Here is an 18821-nt window from a genome sequence, read left to right as displayed (position 1 = left end):
TGTTGATGAATGCTTTGTGTCATTATGACAATGTGCAGGTTCTCAGTTCAAACAATGGTACAGTACAGACTAGAAGCAGTCCAGTTAAGCCAGTGGCTCCTTGTGGTGGACAGGAATAAGGAATAAGAACAGGTGCTTGGGCCTCCATTACTCTACACTGAAAACCACTGTTCTGCACTGTTTGGTGTGGACAGAACAAAGGACAGGTTTGGTTGTAGAAGCTGTGTCCGACTTCAGAGGCTGCCTCAAATTTGTGCCCTTCAGAATAAAGCTACATTAGCAGTTTCGGTACTTGGCCTCACAGAGACCACCCTTAACAGTGCATTCAAACAGTGCTTATCAAGTTGAGGTGATGGCTGACAAAGCAAATATGGCCAAATATATCCACATAACTTCCTTTTCTCTGGTAACAGAATAATTTTCTGACTTGACAAGTTAACAAAAACTGACCAGTGCGAAGGATTTTAATATATCTGTTTTATATCGCAATATCTCTTTTTTTCTCCTAGAAATGTTAACAAATGAAATCTCATTCCACTGGGCCTTTAAGACGGGACAGCCTTATTTACCAATGATTATATCCTCTGTCAGGAAAGTGTCACAGGAGGAGGCCTCTGGACTGGGACACAGCTAGAGGAAATTATGTCTGGGGTTCTATGATGAAGACTTGTTGGGCTCAGGTGAGACACTGAGCTTCATCGTCCCTCGAGTGTGCAGCTCCTGTTTAAATGGATGACACAATGGCGAGCAGTGTTTCCATGTTCAGACAGAAAGAAGATCAGATCACAGAAGGTTACGAGTCTAATGTTCTGTTCCTGAGTAAATGCAACCTTGGAGAGGGAGGGTAGAATAGAAAAAAAAAAACCACACACACGCACACACAACTGTGTCATTTCAGAGTAGCTTCCTGGCTGATTTGAAATCAGTGGTGATGTATTTACAATGGAACAGTCTGAGGAGGGGGGTGAAGAGAGAGATGATCTTGGAGCAAGGGGAACAACTGAGTCCTCTCTCCTCCTCTTCCCTCTCCGTCCAAGGTCTAAAAGAAGTTTTCAGGTAAACGCAAAACATGAAAATAACCAAACACAAAGCTCACTGCACTGACCGTGGGACCACAGCTGGGTTTCACCCAAATGTGCTGATCCAAATTCAGCAAGGATCGGTTTACTGGTGCAAATGGTGGGTAACCTTGGAAATGTATAGACCTTGGCAGGACGTCAGCATTTTGGAAGGTAGGTGGGTCAGTGGTCAGACGTAGAAAAGTCGTACCCTGGAGGTGCTGACATGGAGGTCGTCATCATAGAACTTAGTCTCGATGATCACATTACCACTGGAACACAGAGACACATCAACTTCAGTTCTTCAGCTATAACAGTATATACGCTCTGTAAACAGTAAATTGCTGAAGAGATCTGATAACCTGATGACATTACTAGGGAAAGAGAAGTCACATGACCAGACATGTTCGAAACAAACCAACCTCCCAGATCATTTCTGGGTCAAACTGGCCTGTGGTCATGCTCCGGAGCTACCTCAGAATTATTCCTTGTGAATCCTCCTCAAACAGTTCTACAAAACACTTTCGTTATTGTTGGTGTCCTGGACATTGTGTGCAGAGCTTTAAATATATAGTCTATGGTACTGAGTGAAGTTAGAACACTGAACATGTATCCAATGGAACTGAATTAGATTTATTATTGTCCAAGTGTGTGGTTTATGTATAAGTTTGAATGATTTACTTAACTGATGTTATTTTTTCATACATTGCATGTCAGCTATTTCAGAGGTCTGTTAAGCAGCCAACACAATCTTCAGTTTATGTCTTTTCAAAATAAAAGCTGTGCTGTTCAGCTTGATATAAAGCATTGCAGCATTAAAATGAACTTTGTGCTTTTACTTTGAAGACAATTTGCTGAGGAAGAAGTGATTCTATGAATGTTGCGGCTATGACGGAGATGAATATCTGTGTCAGTCTGACCCCAACCCCTAACCCATATACTGCATGTGTCAGCAGTATGGAAACATAAAACGGAGAAAACATTAACACATCTTAGAGGAGACTCACGTTAAAACATTGGCCGGCATCATCTGGGACTCTGGAGCTGCTTCTATCAGAGACTGCCATGTGTTGGTGGAGTTGGGGATAACAAAGCCAAACTCAAAGAACCATTCTGGACAAAGACAAAAGCAGAGCAGAGATTTCAGTGCCGTCTTCACAACATACAACATCATCATTGTTATTATCATTAGGATTCCTGGCTTTGTTGTGCTCTTCTCTATTGTTCAATAAGGGGTTGATGCTCCAGGTAGAATAGAGGTACAGGTACAGCCAGGAAGGTGCAGGTGCTGTTATGCTTCTGGGAGATGAAAGAGGACTGATGAGGCCTCTGCCCAGCCTGCATGTGTGTGTGTGCATTATTACATGTCAGAGGGGCCTGATTATGAGGCCCAGTTAGATCTGGAACTACTGGAAATAAGTTTGGCCTTTTTTTACACTTGGACAACAGCTCCCACTATATTGTTCACACATCCACAACCACAACATGGACCCATCTGTCACCATCCACTTCCTCAGCTCTCCTTGGCCTGTCTCCACGACTGCAGGTTCCTAATTAAGTGAAATGACCTAGAAGAATCTAAGTGTCAGCCATGATAAGCACTGATCCAATTCTCTAAATGCTGAGGAAAGAAGCTTCCTTTCCTCTCTCCTATAGCATAGGATATACTGGACCATCTTTTAAATAAGGAAAGATAATCCCTTCCCACAATTCCTTGCAGCAGCAACATTTAAACTATTGCACCTTTTTAAATTGCAGCGGTGCAGACCCACATAAATAGAAATAACAGAGCAGCCTTTTTACTCTTCTGACATAATCCAAAACTGATATAAATCGTTCACAATATAACCATTATAACAAAATACATATATATAAATGTTGGTTCCCTATATATCCCCTCTATTGTGAAAGGCACCCAAACATTTATTTAAATGTATAAAAGAGGTTTAAGTGCCCATGCAAGGAAACTCTATAAGTGTAAACATAATTTACTCAATTGAATTCTTTATTTTCAGTTAATCATTATTTATTTGGCTTATTTCTAAGAATAGATATTTCTCTCATGTTGCTTTATCATTTAGACATCTTAGTTTTGTTTGCTTTTGCATTTCATTACTATATTTAATTGTCTGTGTATTGTTCCCTCTGTATAAACGGAAAAATTCCTTCCTTTACTTTTCTGAACCCAGTTCCACCAGCATCTCAGCCACCAGATAAACCTGCCAGTTTGCACCACACCTTTGTCAGATCATCTGCTCATATTCCTGCTTGTGTTTTCCTTGTGGTCCTGCTACCAGTGTGTATTTTCCTGTTTCTTCTGCCTGCATGTCAGTTTGTTCACTCATCAACCTGTTAGCCAGTTTTGTCATATTCGCCAGACCCACACACCTCATATTCCAAACGATTTAGTTTTGTCTGATTTGTCATGAGACACGCGGGTTTGTGGACCGCAATGGAGCAAATACATTTCCTCCTGTAGAAACCAGTGACATAAACATGTTGTGTAGGTGAGGATTGTGTTTTGTCCCCTGGGACTCTCTGTAGCCTCACTTCTGTACTGCAGGGCCCCTGGGACAGCACTTCAAACACACACAACACAGGAGTGACAACACTAACAACATAACATACACAGCTAACTGAGCTGCCTGCTGAGGTGACTACAGTTGATGCTCCGCTCTGCATAGGGCAGCTCTGAAATATTACCAGTAAGGTGGAACAGAGGGCTGAAGATCTGAGGGATTTAGAAAATAACTGAGGGATGTATCTTGGGACATTTTAGGGAACCAAACACAAAGTATCTTAAAAACACAACAAGCCATGTTTCAGCCAAAATTACTCCATAGAAACACAGCTCTTAATCAGTACCAGCTTAATGTTAATTTAACAGTATTGACCAACCCAATAGCCATTCATCTCTAACCAGGTTTTCTTAACATTATTTCAGATGAACAGACAACTGTCCCTTTAAAGTAGATGAGTGGATATGTTAGATAAGAGAAACCACAGTTACCTCACTGTATTTGTAGTTGTTTTTAGCTGCCCCACAGTGTACAGTAAATGTCACTAGCAGTGACTGAAGAAGAGACAGGTGATGGAAATGCAGGACAGCAGAACACCGGAAAGTAAGACTCATTTTTGTTGTCTGCTCTGATCCTCCCTGCTCTGGTGGTCAAGTGACAGCTCTATGTGACAGGAGAGACGCTCTGTGCTGCCTTATCTGATCTCTGACCAAGACTCAAACTGTCTGATGTTTGTACATCCCAGATGATGAACAAAGACCAAAACAGAGTATTTAATGCGAAACATGAGTCATATACAGGAAAATAGTGTGGGGGTGGCAGCCGTGCAGCTGAGCTGACACTACAGGCCCTAACTTACACCCTGTGCCAAGCACAAGGCAAGCGTCCTTTGAGTTTCAGTGCAGTGCAGTAGTTATTTTCTTGTCCAGAATATGCCCAACCTAGCATCCATGGGTCGGCTGAGCAGACACAATGTTGGAGCATTGTTATCTAGACAGTGCAAAATGAATGTGTGATTACTGACCAACAAAAACCTGGTCGGTGGTGCAATATTACTGCCTTAAATGAAATAAATGAGCTTGTGGTTACAACATGGTAAGTCATGTACACTGTATGCGTGGTGTCCAAGTGTTCAAGTTGTGAGGACAACACTGCTAGGCAACACCAACATGGGCACTGATATTAACTACTTGTGGTCTAGAGGCCACAGAGGCTCACAATATAGCAAGCTAGCACTAGTAATGCTGGAAATGCAAAATGACAGAGGGCGAGGATCAAGTCGCTGGGGATCAACATTTTCCTAATTCTTAAAATTAGAAAGAACAACTCTGTACAGTTCAAATTACAATAACTTATAACATCACAAGATCACTTCCATGGCCTCCATCATAACTTGTCACAGCTTGTGAACTTTAAGAAAATGTTGAGGTACAAAGTTGCAATTACCACCCAAGGGGGGGGTGGTGTTTATATGGACACCTCTTGTGAAGGGTGCATTTTCAAGACAGTAATATGTGCCAACATCGGCAGGTGCAAGTCCAAGTGCTCCACACACTTGGACGTGCAGCAGTATTGATGAATGAACATGGCTAATTATATGACTCAGGGATGTTTAAACAGATCAATTTCCTCTGCAGAGAATCATTGTGACATTTTTCTCCACCATTAAAATTGCCAAAAGATAGTTTGGATTTGGACAAAATAAATGCTTGCTTTGTCTGCTTTTAATGATGTGTTTAGTTTCCTCCAGGTTCTTGTCCCTGCAGTCCAGCTTTTTGGAAATTACCTTCTAGACACTGCCCTTTGAAGAAGACTTTCTGCTCCAGCCTGAACTTCTCCAATTTCTCAGAGGAGGAAAAGTTCAGTTCTCTGGACACTGCTTTACACTTCAGGATCTTCTTTGGGACACGAGCTAGAGAGACAATGGGAAATTTTAATTAACTGTGCTGACAACAGGGCAGCAAAAGCGTACAGCAGAGATTCACTGGCAGAGCCATGGATTCAAGGCTTTCAACTTGCTTGGTTGTAAAATGTCACCAATAGTAACCATAGTTTTGTTTTTAAGTAGCCTGGAGGCTTCCATTAAACTGAGAAAGTGTGTGGTATCAACACCATCAATGCTAGCCCTACTTTAACACTGACACGTTTTTTACTTTCTATCCAAATGGTAAACTTCCATATGTTCAGCATCACGTCCTACAAACTCATAGAATCTATCAGCTTTTTTACAGAGAGCCAGTTATGTAACCTGAATGACATACCACTGGATTCATGTTAATTGACAATCATGAAATAAAAATGCTGACACAGAGTGATGTCTGCAACGTCATCATATCTGAATTAGTATATATATATATATAAAATTATATATATATTATTTTATATATTTTTCAAGTATATCATCCTTTGAATCCTGCTTATTACACTGCACATTTGATTATGACATTTTAACATCATTTTCATTTTAAGACACATATTGTTTTTGTATGTGACAAATAAACCTTTGAATCAATCAATCAATCAATCAAATTTTATTTGTATAGCCCATATTCACAAATCACAATTTGTCTCATAGGGCTTTAACATGGTGTGACATCCTCTGCCCTTAACCCTCAACAAGAGTAAGGAAAAACTACTTAAAAACCCTTTTAACAGGGAAAAAAGAACGTAGAAACCTCAGAGAGAGCCACATGTGAGGGATCCCTCTCCCAGGACGGACAGAAGTGCAATAGATGTCAAGTGTAAAGGAGAACATCAAGATAAAGGTTTTAGCAGCATTGATTAGGGTAAACATTTTGAAGTATAACTGAAGGTCAGTGAATTGGTGGATTAATGTCATTAATGGTCAAGTGTCTGAGGAGAAATACTATGTATCGAGCAGTCCTGCTGCAATCATAGTCCATGGTCAGCAGCCAGCAAGATCATGATCCACCATCAAGAATCCTTGTGCGTGACATTTACAATGGTGGATTAAAGGTGACTGGGTGATAACATTCTGGTTTTTATTCATTTCTAACTAACTGCAGTACACTGGATTCAGGTAAAACCAATGTGGCTCATATGGCTGCTCCCTGCACTTCACTGTAAAGCTTTCTGTCACAACCACAGCTCTCTCTAATGTAACTGATAAGCAAACCTCAGGAATGAATGCTATCACTGTGAAAAAAGATGAAAGAAATTGTCAAACTAAAATGGCACTCAGTAAAGCTCATACCTGTGCCAAGGTCAAACAATCCTACACATGTCTGTCAAGCTCTTACAATAGAAATATAAAGGGTAGAAGGAGGTAGTTAATCTAAACCAAATTGTACAAACTCAAAGATCCATACCAAATATGTGAGATTTTTTTACCATCAAGATTAAAACTTTATTTGCTGAGAAACTAATGAAAATATTGGAAAATACCCCATTTCGCAATGTGAGGGAAATTAACCAAAACATTTTTGGGATCAGTCTCATTCACCAAATCTGCACCAAACATTTTATGGGTTCTTCCCTGACCCATGCCAGATCCCTCCACACAGGAAGGGATATGGCACAAGTCATGGTTGAAAACATAAACTCCTTGGTGGAGTTAAAAATGGCTAGAATAGTGAAAATAAAAGTTTAAAAATCCTATAACCTGATCTGTGATCATACATGCAGTGCATTGTTATGCCAAGTCTGTGAATGTACCTTCATGTTCTACTCCTGGTACAGAGAGGTCTTCAGTTCCCTGCCACAGCACTTTGCCTGTTTCTGCATCTCGGAGATTCATCCAGTTTCTGTCAGGAAAAGGTTAAGTGACAACAACAAAAGAATGTACAAAGTGAACTGAAATATCCATAAACACCAGAGGGAATGGCAGGCTGATCTAACTTTAACACAGTCTGAACAATCTTTAACACCTTTTACACTAAGACAACCAGGCTGTGGTGGAATATGGATCAGCTCAGAGTGGATAGAACCTTTGTTCAGGTTAACAGGAAGAGGATGGAGATTAAGTCTAATACTCACTAAGCAATAACATACCAATATTCCCCCCATTTATAGCAGATCACTAATCACTATACAAGTGATTCTGTAACATTTGACATATTGCATTTTGTCATCTACAATTTCCAAAGCAGGAGTCAATCGTCTTTTCTGCATTATAAAGCATTGGGAAAAAAGGCTGCCCATAGATGCACTGTAGAATGTGTGTGTGAATGGGTGAAAGGCAAAAAAACCTCTAATGTAAAGCACTTTGAGTTGTCATCAAGACTAGAAAAGCGCTATATAAATACAGACCATTTACCATAAGAGAAGTATTGCATTACCATAAACTGAGATAATACCTTGTTGCCAAGCGATTAGTAGGAGGCTGATCACTTATCAGCTGATATTTACTGGCCAATTTTAGAAAATGTGGTCAGTTAGTTTATAAACAGATGAATAAATCTAAAACAACAATTGCGCATTTAGTTCTTTCCCCAGAGGTCAGCCTCTACCCCACCTTCACCAGTTCCGCAATCCTGACATACCAGCCCAGGGTAACATAGGATGCATGGAGCTTGTAGGGAGCTTTACACACTACACAGCCTGATGACTATAACAACTTTAATGACTAACCACAAGTTTTAAATAACAATAAAAAAATTTACAGACAAGCATTCAACAGCGATCACATCCCCAATCCTGCATCCGTATCTCAGTGGGACTGAATTTTAGATGCATTTGAGTGGCTACAGTTCCTTCATATCAAATAGGATTTGGTGTATGGATTCTGCTGTTCAAATGGGTATATTTTAATATACTGTATAATGATATTGTCATTATTCAAGCCCAAGCTCTGTAAACTTTGGCCATGTTGGTCCCATCTCCTTCCATTTTTACATCCAGCCACCAGATGTCCCCAAACGTTCCCTCCTGTCCTAGTCTCCTGACCCCCCACAACCACCTGTCCACCATTCCTGCCTGCACACACGTTCCCATTTCCCTCATCAGCTCCCAGTTCGTCCCCATTTTTATTCTTTGTCAGACCATCTGTTTTTCTACCTGGTTATGTTCGCTAGGGTCCCTCAGCAGTGTCTGGTTTTCTGTCCCTGTTGTTTTCATGCCAAACTGAGTCTGCCATTATTTATCAAAATACTTCACAACTTCCCTGTGCTGCTGATGAATACTAGAAAAGAGAGAGGAACACCTCTAAAAACATAACAACTGCAAACAACATCACCAACAAAGAGTTCAAGTCCCATGAACTGCTTCTGAAAAATGGACCCTGTTTTTTAAAACCTGGGAAACTGATTTTGCTGCTTTATTATTTTAATTCTCCACTTGTCCTTATTGTGTTGTACATTTAATTTTGAAAATTTAACAAAATAATTTATAATAATAAGCGCATCTGGCAGAGAGAAGGTGAAAACTCTAATGGAGCACTTTAATGGATTTACCTTGAAGATGTTTATTCTAAACCAAAGTGTAAGCTACTGTTAGAGTGGGAAGGTCGCTTACTCTTGATATGCTATATGATCTTAAGCCCACCACGGAGGCTAATGTGCAGCAGGAGGCAAATTTCCTCTATCAGTACTTACAGATGTTTAACAAAGAACATTTTTTGCACTTTAGACTAGTCTAGTCTAGACTCAAAAAGATAATGACAAAGTGAAAACATGTTTTGAAAATGTGGCAAGATTAAAAGAAAACACGGATTATCAACCACTAGTATTTGACTTGAATTGCTTGAAGCCCAACATTGATCTAAATTCAAAGCTAAATAATATTATGCTTTAGAAACATATTGGTCCAAAAAATACTTTGAGCGTATATATGTACCCCAAAGCTAACAGTGTGGAAATGAGGAAGCTGAAGAAGGCTTTGTGTAGCTGGCTGTTAGCTGTCCCATCAGGCTGTCAGCTGGTCAGCTGTTCTTGACCTCCACTAATGCTACCAACACAATACAACCATCAATCACAGCCTGTGAGCACCCAGTCAGTGGCTCCACTGTGCATTACAGCTCATGCATTATTTACCAACTCTCTCTCACACACACTCTCTCACTCACTCACACTCTCACACACACTCACTCTCTCTCTCTCTCTCTCTCTCTCTCTCTCTCTCTAGCGTAAGGAGTGGCCAACTCACATTCGCTCAAGAGTGAGCTAAAGTCATATAAAGTGATCTATTTATATGCTGTTTTGAGTTTTGGAGAAATGTCAGGGTGTGGTACCGCTCCGACGATCGGAATGGGCCTTTCAACATTTCAAATTTTATTTGTATAGCCCATATTCAGGAATCACAATTGGTCACATAGGGCTTAACAAAGTGTGAGATCCTCTGTCCTGACAGGATACATAATAAAAGGGAGCAGCAATGACTAATTGAAATGGAGGAGTTATTGCCAGTAATGGTAGAATATGTGAGTAGGCATATAGTACATCAAGCAGTCTTTTTGTGATCACAGTCCATGATCAGCCGTGATACACCACCTCACTTCACTTCAGCCTGGGTGGGATACTAAGTCGGATAGTATGTTGCTGGTTTGTTTCTTTTAAACAAAGAACAATACCTGAGGAGGAACTGTGTGCAGGCTCAACAGCCCAGCAATCACAATAATCCATTGAAGCGTGCCATCATTGTCCTTCTATTTTAGAAGATTCTCCATTCAACCCCCTGTCACACTCAGACACTACTTAGTGTCACACACACACAGTCAACTCCGTACCATCTGTGAAACCCTTCATCCCACCTCAGCCGTCTCACACAGCTTCTACAGCACCACGTCTCTCACCGTCCATGTCAGCAAACATACTGTTTCACATGTGAGCTGCATTCAGATTACTGACACAGTAAACTACACCCTTTCTTCTGCACATATTACTGAGAAGGAGCATTAGTGCCTTTGTAAGGACGACCAGTATCCTGACCTAAGCATGTTATGCAGGTTATTCAGTGCGTAAAGATGAGTTTTTCATTTTCCTGCATTTGTCTTTGTGTTTAGTTGTTTGTTTTCTAAATGAATCTGATTTGTGAAACAGAATCTCAGTCAACAAAGCCTCAAAATACTCGAACTTCTCACGGATTTCTTTCAGTTCCATTATTCAGTTGATTTTTTTATTATTTCAAATCTCTGTTCTATTATCTCCACATTAATGTCAATTTCTACTTATAGCATTCAATGACCAATAGGAAAATGATCATATTATATACTACTCATCTGATATTACCTACTAGAAGCTTCAGTCCATGTTTATTGGTGTTGTACTGGCCTTCAGAGACCTGTAAAGGTCACAGACCTCCACCATTTCCACCAACCCCTACCTCTCCCACTGGCTTTTCAGTAAAGTGTGCTAAGTTCAATGGTTTCTCTAATCCTCTCAAGTATAAGTAAATCCAATCTCCCACATCAAACTCATCATCCTGCACACCCTCCACAATAATCCAGGCCTGGCTGCAAAGTCGTTCTCGTTGATGCTCTTTTACCAGGTTTCAATGTAGTTTCTAAACATACTAAATAAAGCACATTTTATTTCAGTAAAGAGTATGTCGAGACAGTGGCCTAACAAGTGGGCAGCCTGTTCAGCTTTAGCAAGAAAACACCCACACTGATGGTGTAAACTCCCAGATCACACACTCACAGACAAAAGGAATATAATTTCAGCGGTGGATTTAAGCTCCAACAACATCATACAAGATTGTACTATTGTTTCCCCAGGGCCACCTGCAGGTCATGGCAAGTGTGTGTGTGTGTAAACCACCAGGGTGCCTGCACAAATCTGTCAGAACACACACACACACACACACACACACACACACACACACACACACACACACACACACACACACACACACACACACACACACACACACACACACACACACACACACACACACACACACACACACACACACACACACACACACACACACACAGTAATGAGCCCCCAGTGAAAAGCTGCTGTCAGTGTTTAGTCTGCATTTATTTTTAAAGATGCTTTAATAGCTCAAACTGTTCCTCACCCCGACCTTCACACAACCCAACAGCAGACACAACACATCTACACAACTGATACAACATCTCAATTCAGTCTATTCATACTTCAACAACTCAGCAAGACTTGGTCCATAAACACAGTGAGCATCCATACACTCATCCATTATTCATAGGCAGTGCCTATGGTTTCCCAACCTTCACTATAATGAATTCATGAAGTTATAAATTTGCCTTTTTGCATTAGAGACTAGAATGGCACTCAGTAGAATCATACCTCTACCCAGGCCCAACAATCCAACACATGATTTTTTAGTTCTTATGGTAGAAATATACAAGAAAAAAGGAAGCGGTTTGACCTAAATTATTTATTTGTCATTAGACATAGTGAAAAGAAAGTGAAAAAGCTTAGTCAGAGGCCCGATCAAGTTTGGTGGGAAATGAGTTTAGTAGTTTTTGTGTAATCCTTTGAACAAAAAACAAACCAAGAAACAGACACAGGTGAAGACATAACCTCCTTGGCAGAGTAAAAAAAAAGGCAGGGGAGAAGATGAACACAAACCAGTCTGATCACCAACAAACATTGTTTCCACATTTCCACTTTTACAGGTCTTCACCATTTCTTTTGCCATGAAAGTTATATTTTCACCACTGTTCATTTGCTTGTTTGTTTGTAAGCAATATTCTACAAAAACAACAGAACAGATTCACGTGAAAATGGATCCAGATCAGGGGGCAGATCCAAGAACTTTTAAAAACATTTTTCAAAGAGAATAATGCAGATATCTTGATGGCGGGAAAAGAATCAGACACATTAAGGGGAATGATATCTATGAGAGTGTAAAATTGGGGGAAGCTTGATCGAATATTAATGGACTGCAGGGCTTGGTCAGTGTGTGTGATATACTTAGAATCATTCAATATAGAAGAGTGACCATTCTCAAATCCTCAGTGATTTTTGAGCCATGGGTTATTTTATTGCTATGGCAGGGTTATTATCCATCATTTGCCAATCAAAACTGTTATTGTAGGCATGATCACTTGGTCACGACTGGTGAATAAAATTGGTGTAATGTGTCATATTTACAACTTGCTATGAGTTAAAAGAAAATAAGGAGAATTTTGTGATTTACTTGTGTTTTCATTTTAATTGTGAAATGAAAAACAATTGTTGTTACATCAGTAAAGTGTTCAACAGGCTGTACCTGCAGTGGCAACAGATTTAAGTGTCTTGGTTCACTTGTGCTGTATCCTGATACCAGATTGTTTGTATTTACGGTTTCAGTCTTGCTTTAAGATTCACTACATACCTTTTTAGTATTACTAAACTGCAGCTAATGTTGAACTACAATGACAATGTCCTAACAAAAATACTTTTTTCAAGTAATCAAACTATCTATTGGAAAAAGTATATAAATGCAAATGGCCACACTGTTCCAGAAGTGATATGAAATGTTTGGTGTTTTCACTTGATAAATGATTCATAAATAACTGTGATTCATTACTTTCCAGTCTGTTCATTACTCAGTTAGCTGACCAGTCGACCAGTAACATTAGTTATCCTCAAAAAGACTAGAAAGAAGTCTAACGTCCTTTTACATTAGACACATTATTTGAAGACAACACAATTACGTTTAGTAAATTATGTTATGTATTTAATTTAACGTTAATAAATGAGGAAAACAATCCAGACTGGTAAATGTTTTGGGCAAATGTATAATTAAATTAATTATTTTATATATGAAAAACCAGAGGACCCAGTGAAGCACAGAGCCCTGATTCAACAGGAGCTTTTAAAGTATTATCTGCAGAACTTAACACTGAGCAGTCCACTGCAGGTTTGAGAGGATTAATGTTTTACACAGATAAGTTATACAGGTCCCTAGTGAACCTGCTTCTTGGAGCAAGCACCTGGGAAAGCACACGTTCATACTCTATAGCTTGATTATAGCATTTTTATTTCCATTGTCATTTTGTTTAAAAAAATATTAATGACAAATGGTCATACTTAAGAAGACTAAGCATGATATTGATAAGAAAACATTGTAGAAATTCAAGGCAAAAGATACTGGTCAACTATTTTTTTCACAGTTGCATTGAATTTGTGGTAGCAAAGGAACCCTGGGTGGGTTCAGTTACTTGAAACAATGGTATTTTTCATTTTGAATGTTTTTTGGGAGGGGTGTGTATACCTCTATACTTTAAAATAAAGTCAAAAAGCTGAGGTACTTTTTTCTTCAACTATCTCAGAATGATGATAAATTCAGCCAAACTTTGACTGCGAATATGTCAGTAGCCTAGTAGCTACGGCGAATATGTCAGTAGCCTAGTAGCTACGGCGAATATGTCAGTAGCCTAGTAGCTAGGGCTTTTGTTTGAGATGCTCTCCATGTGCTACTCTTGAGACACACTCACCAACAAAGTGAGACAACTTCACAGAGCGCACACTACCGTTACCTTTGCTTTAGGTTGTAGAAATGTCCAGATTCACACTTTTCAAAATGTCTGTTTTATGTTTATGTTCTTTATAAGTATTTCAGAGGTTAATGTTGTTACCTTAACAGTCTAGAAAAGCTAGCTTCTGTGTTGGCTTTAATAAGGCTCTATGGACAGAAGGCAGTAAATCCCTGCCCCACTAGATCATGGATTTAGGCATTACCACACTACAGCCAGAGGATTGTCCTTAGCAGGAAACACACAAACATTCATACCTTCATCTTTCGTATTGATTGGGATAAGTAAGGGGGCCAAATTTCACACCAATAAATCAAATTAAAAGTTTTTGTTTCACCTACACAAGTTGTACACTTGGTGGTGCGACTACCAAGCTGCAGCACTCTACTGCTTGTTCTAGAAGGTATTACTGGGGATAATTCAGTCCTACGTGGTCAAGTAAAGTTCAGACAGTAATATGGTAAGCATCGACTTGCCATGTTGGCTCAACCAAGACCATCTCATTCTAGATATAAAGCTCCAGTTTGCTTTTAAACATGGTTTACAGATTAATGGCAAATGAATAATGTGGAATTTAAAGTCACAATGGGGAAATGAAACTGTGACACATGTTTGATGTAAACTTCTAATGAACAACAAGAAAAAACTAGGACAAAAAACATTTTTGAGGAGCCAACTCAAATCTTAGAACTACTTGCCTCAGGTTATATTTTACATGCGAGTATCGGTATAGTATAGGACTTCTGAATTACAACGAGGTTGAGGTGAAATCAGAACTTTAACTGGTATAAAACTATATTTTTAGGTGTGATTAGTGTTTCGAACTATCAATAGATCACGTCTGTATCCTCCTGCTTAAATGTTCACATCAGGTGAATCAGCTTTAAGGGCCGGATACAATCCAAAGTGGACACAGGCACTGACTACATTTAGCTGTATCAATGAACAGATGTGTTCACATGTGCTTGTTGCCACATGTGGTCTGCATGTTCATAAATTTCGAACATGCACAGATGGACACATGCGACCGCACAGAAAGTATAATCTGGGCAAATGGGTGTCACAACTGCTCTCCAGGGTGTGGAACCTTGGAGCTTCAGGCTACTGAACGGATGTGTTGTTAAGAAATTGGTTGTCCTTTTAGGAAGCTTAGCAGTCAATTTAGCAGTTTAGCTTTGAATTTCACCTATTTCTGTGAGTTTACAAAGACGTATGGCCCAGTCACTACTAATGAGATTTTTACTGATGCTGAAGTGAAGAAGGGCTGACCCTAAAGAATGAAAGTGGCTTAAGCCTCTATTCTATTGTGGTTTAGATTTTATTGATTTACTAAATACTATTATTCTATAGGTAGCTCCATCACTGTTCTTCAAAATATTACACAATAATAAAACATACATCCCACTCCAATAACGACACACCTATCAGAATGTACTGGAGGTGGCAGCACAGTTGTGGTACTTTGCTCAATTGAATTTGCCTGACTCCACCACAACCCACATCACGTCACACTGGCACTATTAGACAGCACTATACTGACATCAAGGGTTAAGTGGATCCACTTAACCCTTGATGTCAGTTCCCACGAGGGCCCTGTACACCAAAAAGCATCTTAAGGCTAAGTTGATCTCAGACCGGTAACTTATAATGAGACAATGATAACTCTCTAACCCAGGTCAAACACTGAAAAGGTGAATGTTCCTGGATCAAGTAAATTGAGGTATTTGGCAACATACACTGTATCACAAAATAACATCACTTCTCTCTGTGCTTCCTTTTGAAACAGAGAAACATATGACTTAACCTTGAGTGTTTTGAGAACAAATACGTGCTACAACCTGAATAAAGAGCAGTACAAGAAGCGAGGATCAGATCACTGTAAACACAAGGGCCAGGGTGTTCTGGTTACCTAGTGCTCTGGGATGTTAACTGTACCATCACAACATCAGAGCGTTCATTCCAGCCTGGGACCTTTATTATATAAGCAGCAACACTCGGTGTCACCTCACGCACTGTTAGTATCAAACTAATACAGGTAACGGTGTCCATGGGCACAACATACATCCTGAATCAGGAGTGGCATGGGAAAGGCTCTGACAGAAATAACAGCAGATGTTATGGGCACTGTGAGAGAAGCATTAACAAGCAAAACCCCGAAAACTTGCGCCTTGAGCCGCGCACCATTGACAGCCGCATATTTGTAATGAAGTGTGGCATCATTTCCACACGAGAGGAGGAGGCAGCTGGGTTTGACAACTTCCGACATAAACTCCATTGAACTCAGGTAACATTAAGCTAACGAAGAACAACTATCTAACAACCACCCCAGTCCCGTGCCCCCGTCACTTCATTGGGTATTTAGCTACCGTCCGCACGGAGCAGTTAGCCAGCAAGTTAGCCACAGACAGATGCCACTTATTGCAGCTACCAGGCCGCCCCTCTCGTGTCGGGTAGCTAGCTCTGTCACTACAGGAACGTTATCATTTAGCCACATCGCATAAGAACCAATATGAGCCATGTAGCCGACGTGATCAAATACGCGGGGAGACAAGCAAGTTAGCCAAAGCAGCAGCTAGCGTCCCTGCACAACAACCGTTCTAATGTTAGATGACGTTATCTAGCATTAAACCGGACGCACATTAAGCTGTGAGTCTGACCTTCGCAGGATATCACCAAGCAAACAGCAGAAAGGATACAGTTTGAAGCCCTTCAAAATTTCCTTGGCCCTGTCTTCGTCTGAAGACATTTCGGAAATCGTCTGTATTGGCTCCTTTCAGAAAACCCAGGATGTGCTAGAACAACAGAGCTGCTGCTGGTGTTAGCTTCACCAGTTAGCTAACTACGCTGCAACTGTTGTTGGCCTAAAAAACAGCGTAAACTATGTGTACTTAACTCTATAACGTTGGACTACAGGTTCAATCTGATCCGATAATGCAATCAGCTAAATATACCAAGCTAACTAGCTGACAGCCGCCTTGGCCAGTCGGAGGCAAGGCGTTCCTCCCAACAGCCAATCACAGGTTGAGAACGGGAGGCATGGGTGGGACTAAAATAGATAGAGACGCGTCACCAGGGGCAACGCCACACTACTGTGAAGGGTGTTCGGGCCACGGCGGCGCGGTCCGTGCGCGTACCCCCTCTTCTTATTTAAAAAGTACACATTTATATTCTATTGCATGAATTAATTCTCTTCACCCAACAGCACTTATCAGATATTCTTATTATTTTTGTTGTTGTTGTTGTTGTTGTTGTTGATGTTATTATTATTATTATCAGGAACACCTGGACATCTACTTTAAATGGTAAATGGTTTGCATTTATATAGCACTTTTCTAGTCTTGTAGATACAGAAGATGAGCTCAATTTATATTATTTATATAAAACATTATGACTATGACTGACATGATTGTTGGTTTGAGTGTTTTTACTCAGAATGAGTCAAATAGGGTTGTAACCATTTCCGTGGTCCGTCCAGTCTCTCCACTGACCATGGTTCTTCTGCCAATTGGGCCTTATGGTCTGTCTGTGGACAGCAAATGGCAGTAAATCATAAGGATAATTGACAGAACCATGGTCAGTGGACAGGACAAACAGACCACTGATATGGCTGCTACTGCTGCGGCTCAAAATGGAGCGAAAAACAAAAGAATCTAATGAAAGTGGTCAGAGGAGAATGGCCAGACTGGCTGGAGAAGCATCTTGGAGTGAACAACATGTCCAACCTTGAGGTAGATGGTTCTATAACAGTAAAAGACATCTGACAACTTCTGATACAATATCAAATTGCATCATGACTAGATGAAGTAACTTGTATCTTTATTTCAATACAGGACTGCACCCCTACTTTATTACTTTATCACACTATCTGTGGTGGTTCAAGAAAATACTTAAAAAGCTCTAAATATCAGTAGAATATACAGGGGACTTTTTGTGATTAAAACGGTCCTTGTCTATATATGCACAAATGTTATGTCAGATGTTCATCTTAAACCATAACTTATCCTCAACCTATCATTATACCTGTGGTAGTATACGAACAAAAACACGTTGTAGTTCCAATACAAGGAGAATGAATGTCTACAGCACAAGAACACTTGCATTATGCCTCCACCCTGGGGGCAGCTGTAGATGAAGGCATAATGTCATGAATGTGATATCTCTGGAATGTTGTGAGGGCTTTTTTTCATATTCACTTGGACCCAAAGATGAAATTATTAGTTGTTGGTTGTCAGGGGTCCTGGTCACTCTGATGATCATGACAACATTTCAGAGAAATTTCTAATGGGATTATATGACAGAGTGACATTTTATATTCAGAAGGTCAAAGGTTAACTTAACAAAGTGTTCGATAAATCACTTTCTTGGCCATTATACAACACAACACAGGAAGAGAATGGGGAAATTGTGATAAAATATTTATTTCGTCATGATTTGCTGACCAGTTAACCACGAGGCAGTAATTCTTGTTCCTAATGTATACATCATTACACTTTATCCCCAGTCTGAAACTAAAACACACTACATAGTTTTCGTTTAAATGTTTGACGGTATGATATTTCCAAACACCCTACTTGGCCTTTACTTTATCCTCACTTTATTAAACAGTTAAAAATTGGCAGAAGAGCAGAGGCTGTGCATTCATTCCTGTACCTTCTCAGCTGTTATGGGTGGTTACGTTTACATAGTTTATCCTTACCATCAGGCAGTACTCAAAACGGAACAGAATAAAATGAATGAAAAGATGTAATACCACCATCCTTTCTGAAATCCTTCAGCCGTGTTTCAGTTGTCTTTGTGTATTTTATCTGTCCTCTTTTTTATTTTTTGCCTATGATCTTTGTT

General features: G+C 39.9%; 1 protein-coding gene across 1 annotated transcript; it reads right to left on the bottom strand.

Annotated features, from left to right (window-relative positions):
• Nucleotides 1-485: 485 nt before the first annotated feature.
• pde6d (phosphodiesterase 6D, cGMP-specific, rod, delta) lies at nucleotides 486-16938 on the bottom strand. The gene is made up of 5 exons (XM_034582875.1): nucleotides 16676-16938; nucleotides 7253-7341; nucleotides 5364-5489; nucleotides 2066-2171; nucleotides 486-1330 (listed from the first exon to the last, which is right to left on the bottom strand). Exons 1-5 carry the CDS (start codon nucleotides 16723-16725, stop codon nucleotides 1249-1251), a joined length of 453 nt encoding a protein of 150 aa, XP_034438766.1. The 5' UTR covers nucleotides 16726-16938; the 3' UTR covers nucleotides 486-1248.
• Between the last annotated feature and the right edge of the window lie 1883 nt (nucleotides 16939-18821).

The sequence above is a fragment of the Hippoglossus hippoglossus genome, chromosome 4 (genome assembly GCF_009819705.1).
Source record: "Hippoglossus hippoglossus isolate fHipHip1 chromosome 4, fHipHip1.pri, whole genome shotgun sequence".
Taxonomy (NCBI): Eukaryota; Metazoa; Chordata; class Actinopteri; order Pleuronectiformes; family Pleuronectidae; genus Hippoglossus; species Hippoglossus hippoglossus.
Note: the sequence above shows the minus strand (reverse complement) of the source record. Positions and strands in the feature narration are given on the sequence as shown.

What these genes read in the sequence shown, in the direction of transcription:
- pde6d (XM_034582875.1), bottom strand. Translation starts at nt 16,725, where the DNA reads ATGTCTTCAGACGAAGACAGGGCCAAGGAAATTTTGAAGGGCTTCAAA. An exon ending in ATTTTGAAGGGCTTCAAACT is followed by an intron (nt 7,342 to 16,675) that starts GTATCCTTTCTG and finishes TTTTCCTGACAG; the next exon opens with AAACTGGATGAATCTCCGAG. An exon ending in ACCAGGAGTAGAACATGAAG is followed by an intron (nt 5,490 to 7,252) that starts GTACATTCACAG and finishes TTGTCTCTCTAG; the next exon opens with CTCGTGTCCCAAAGAAGATC.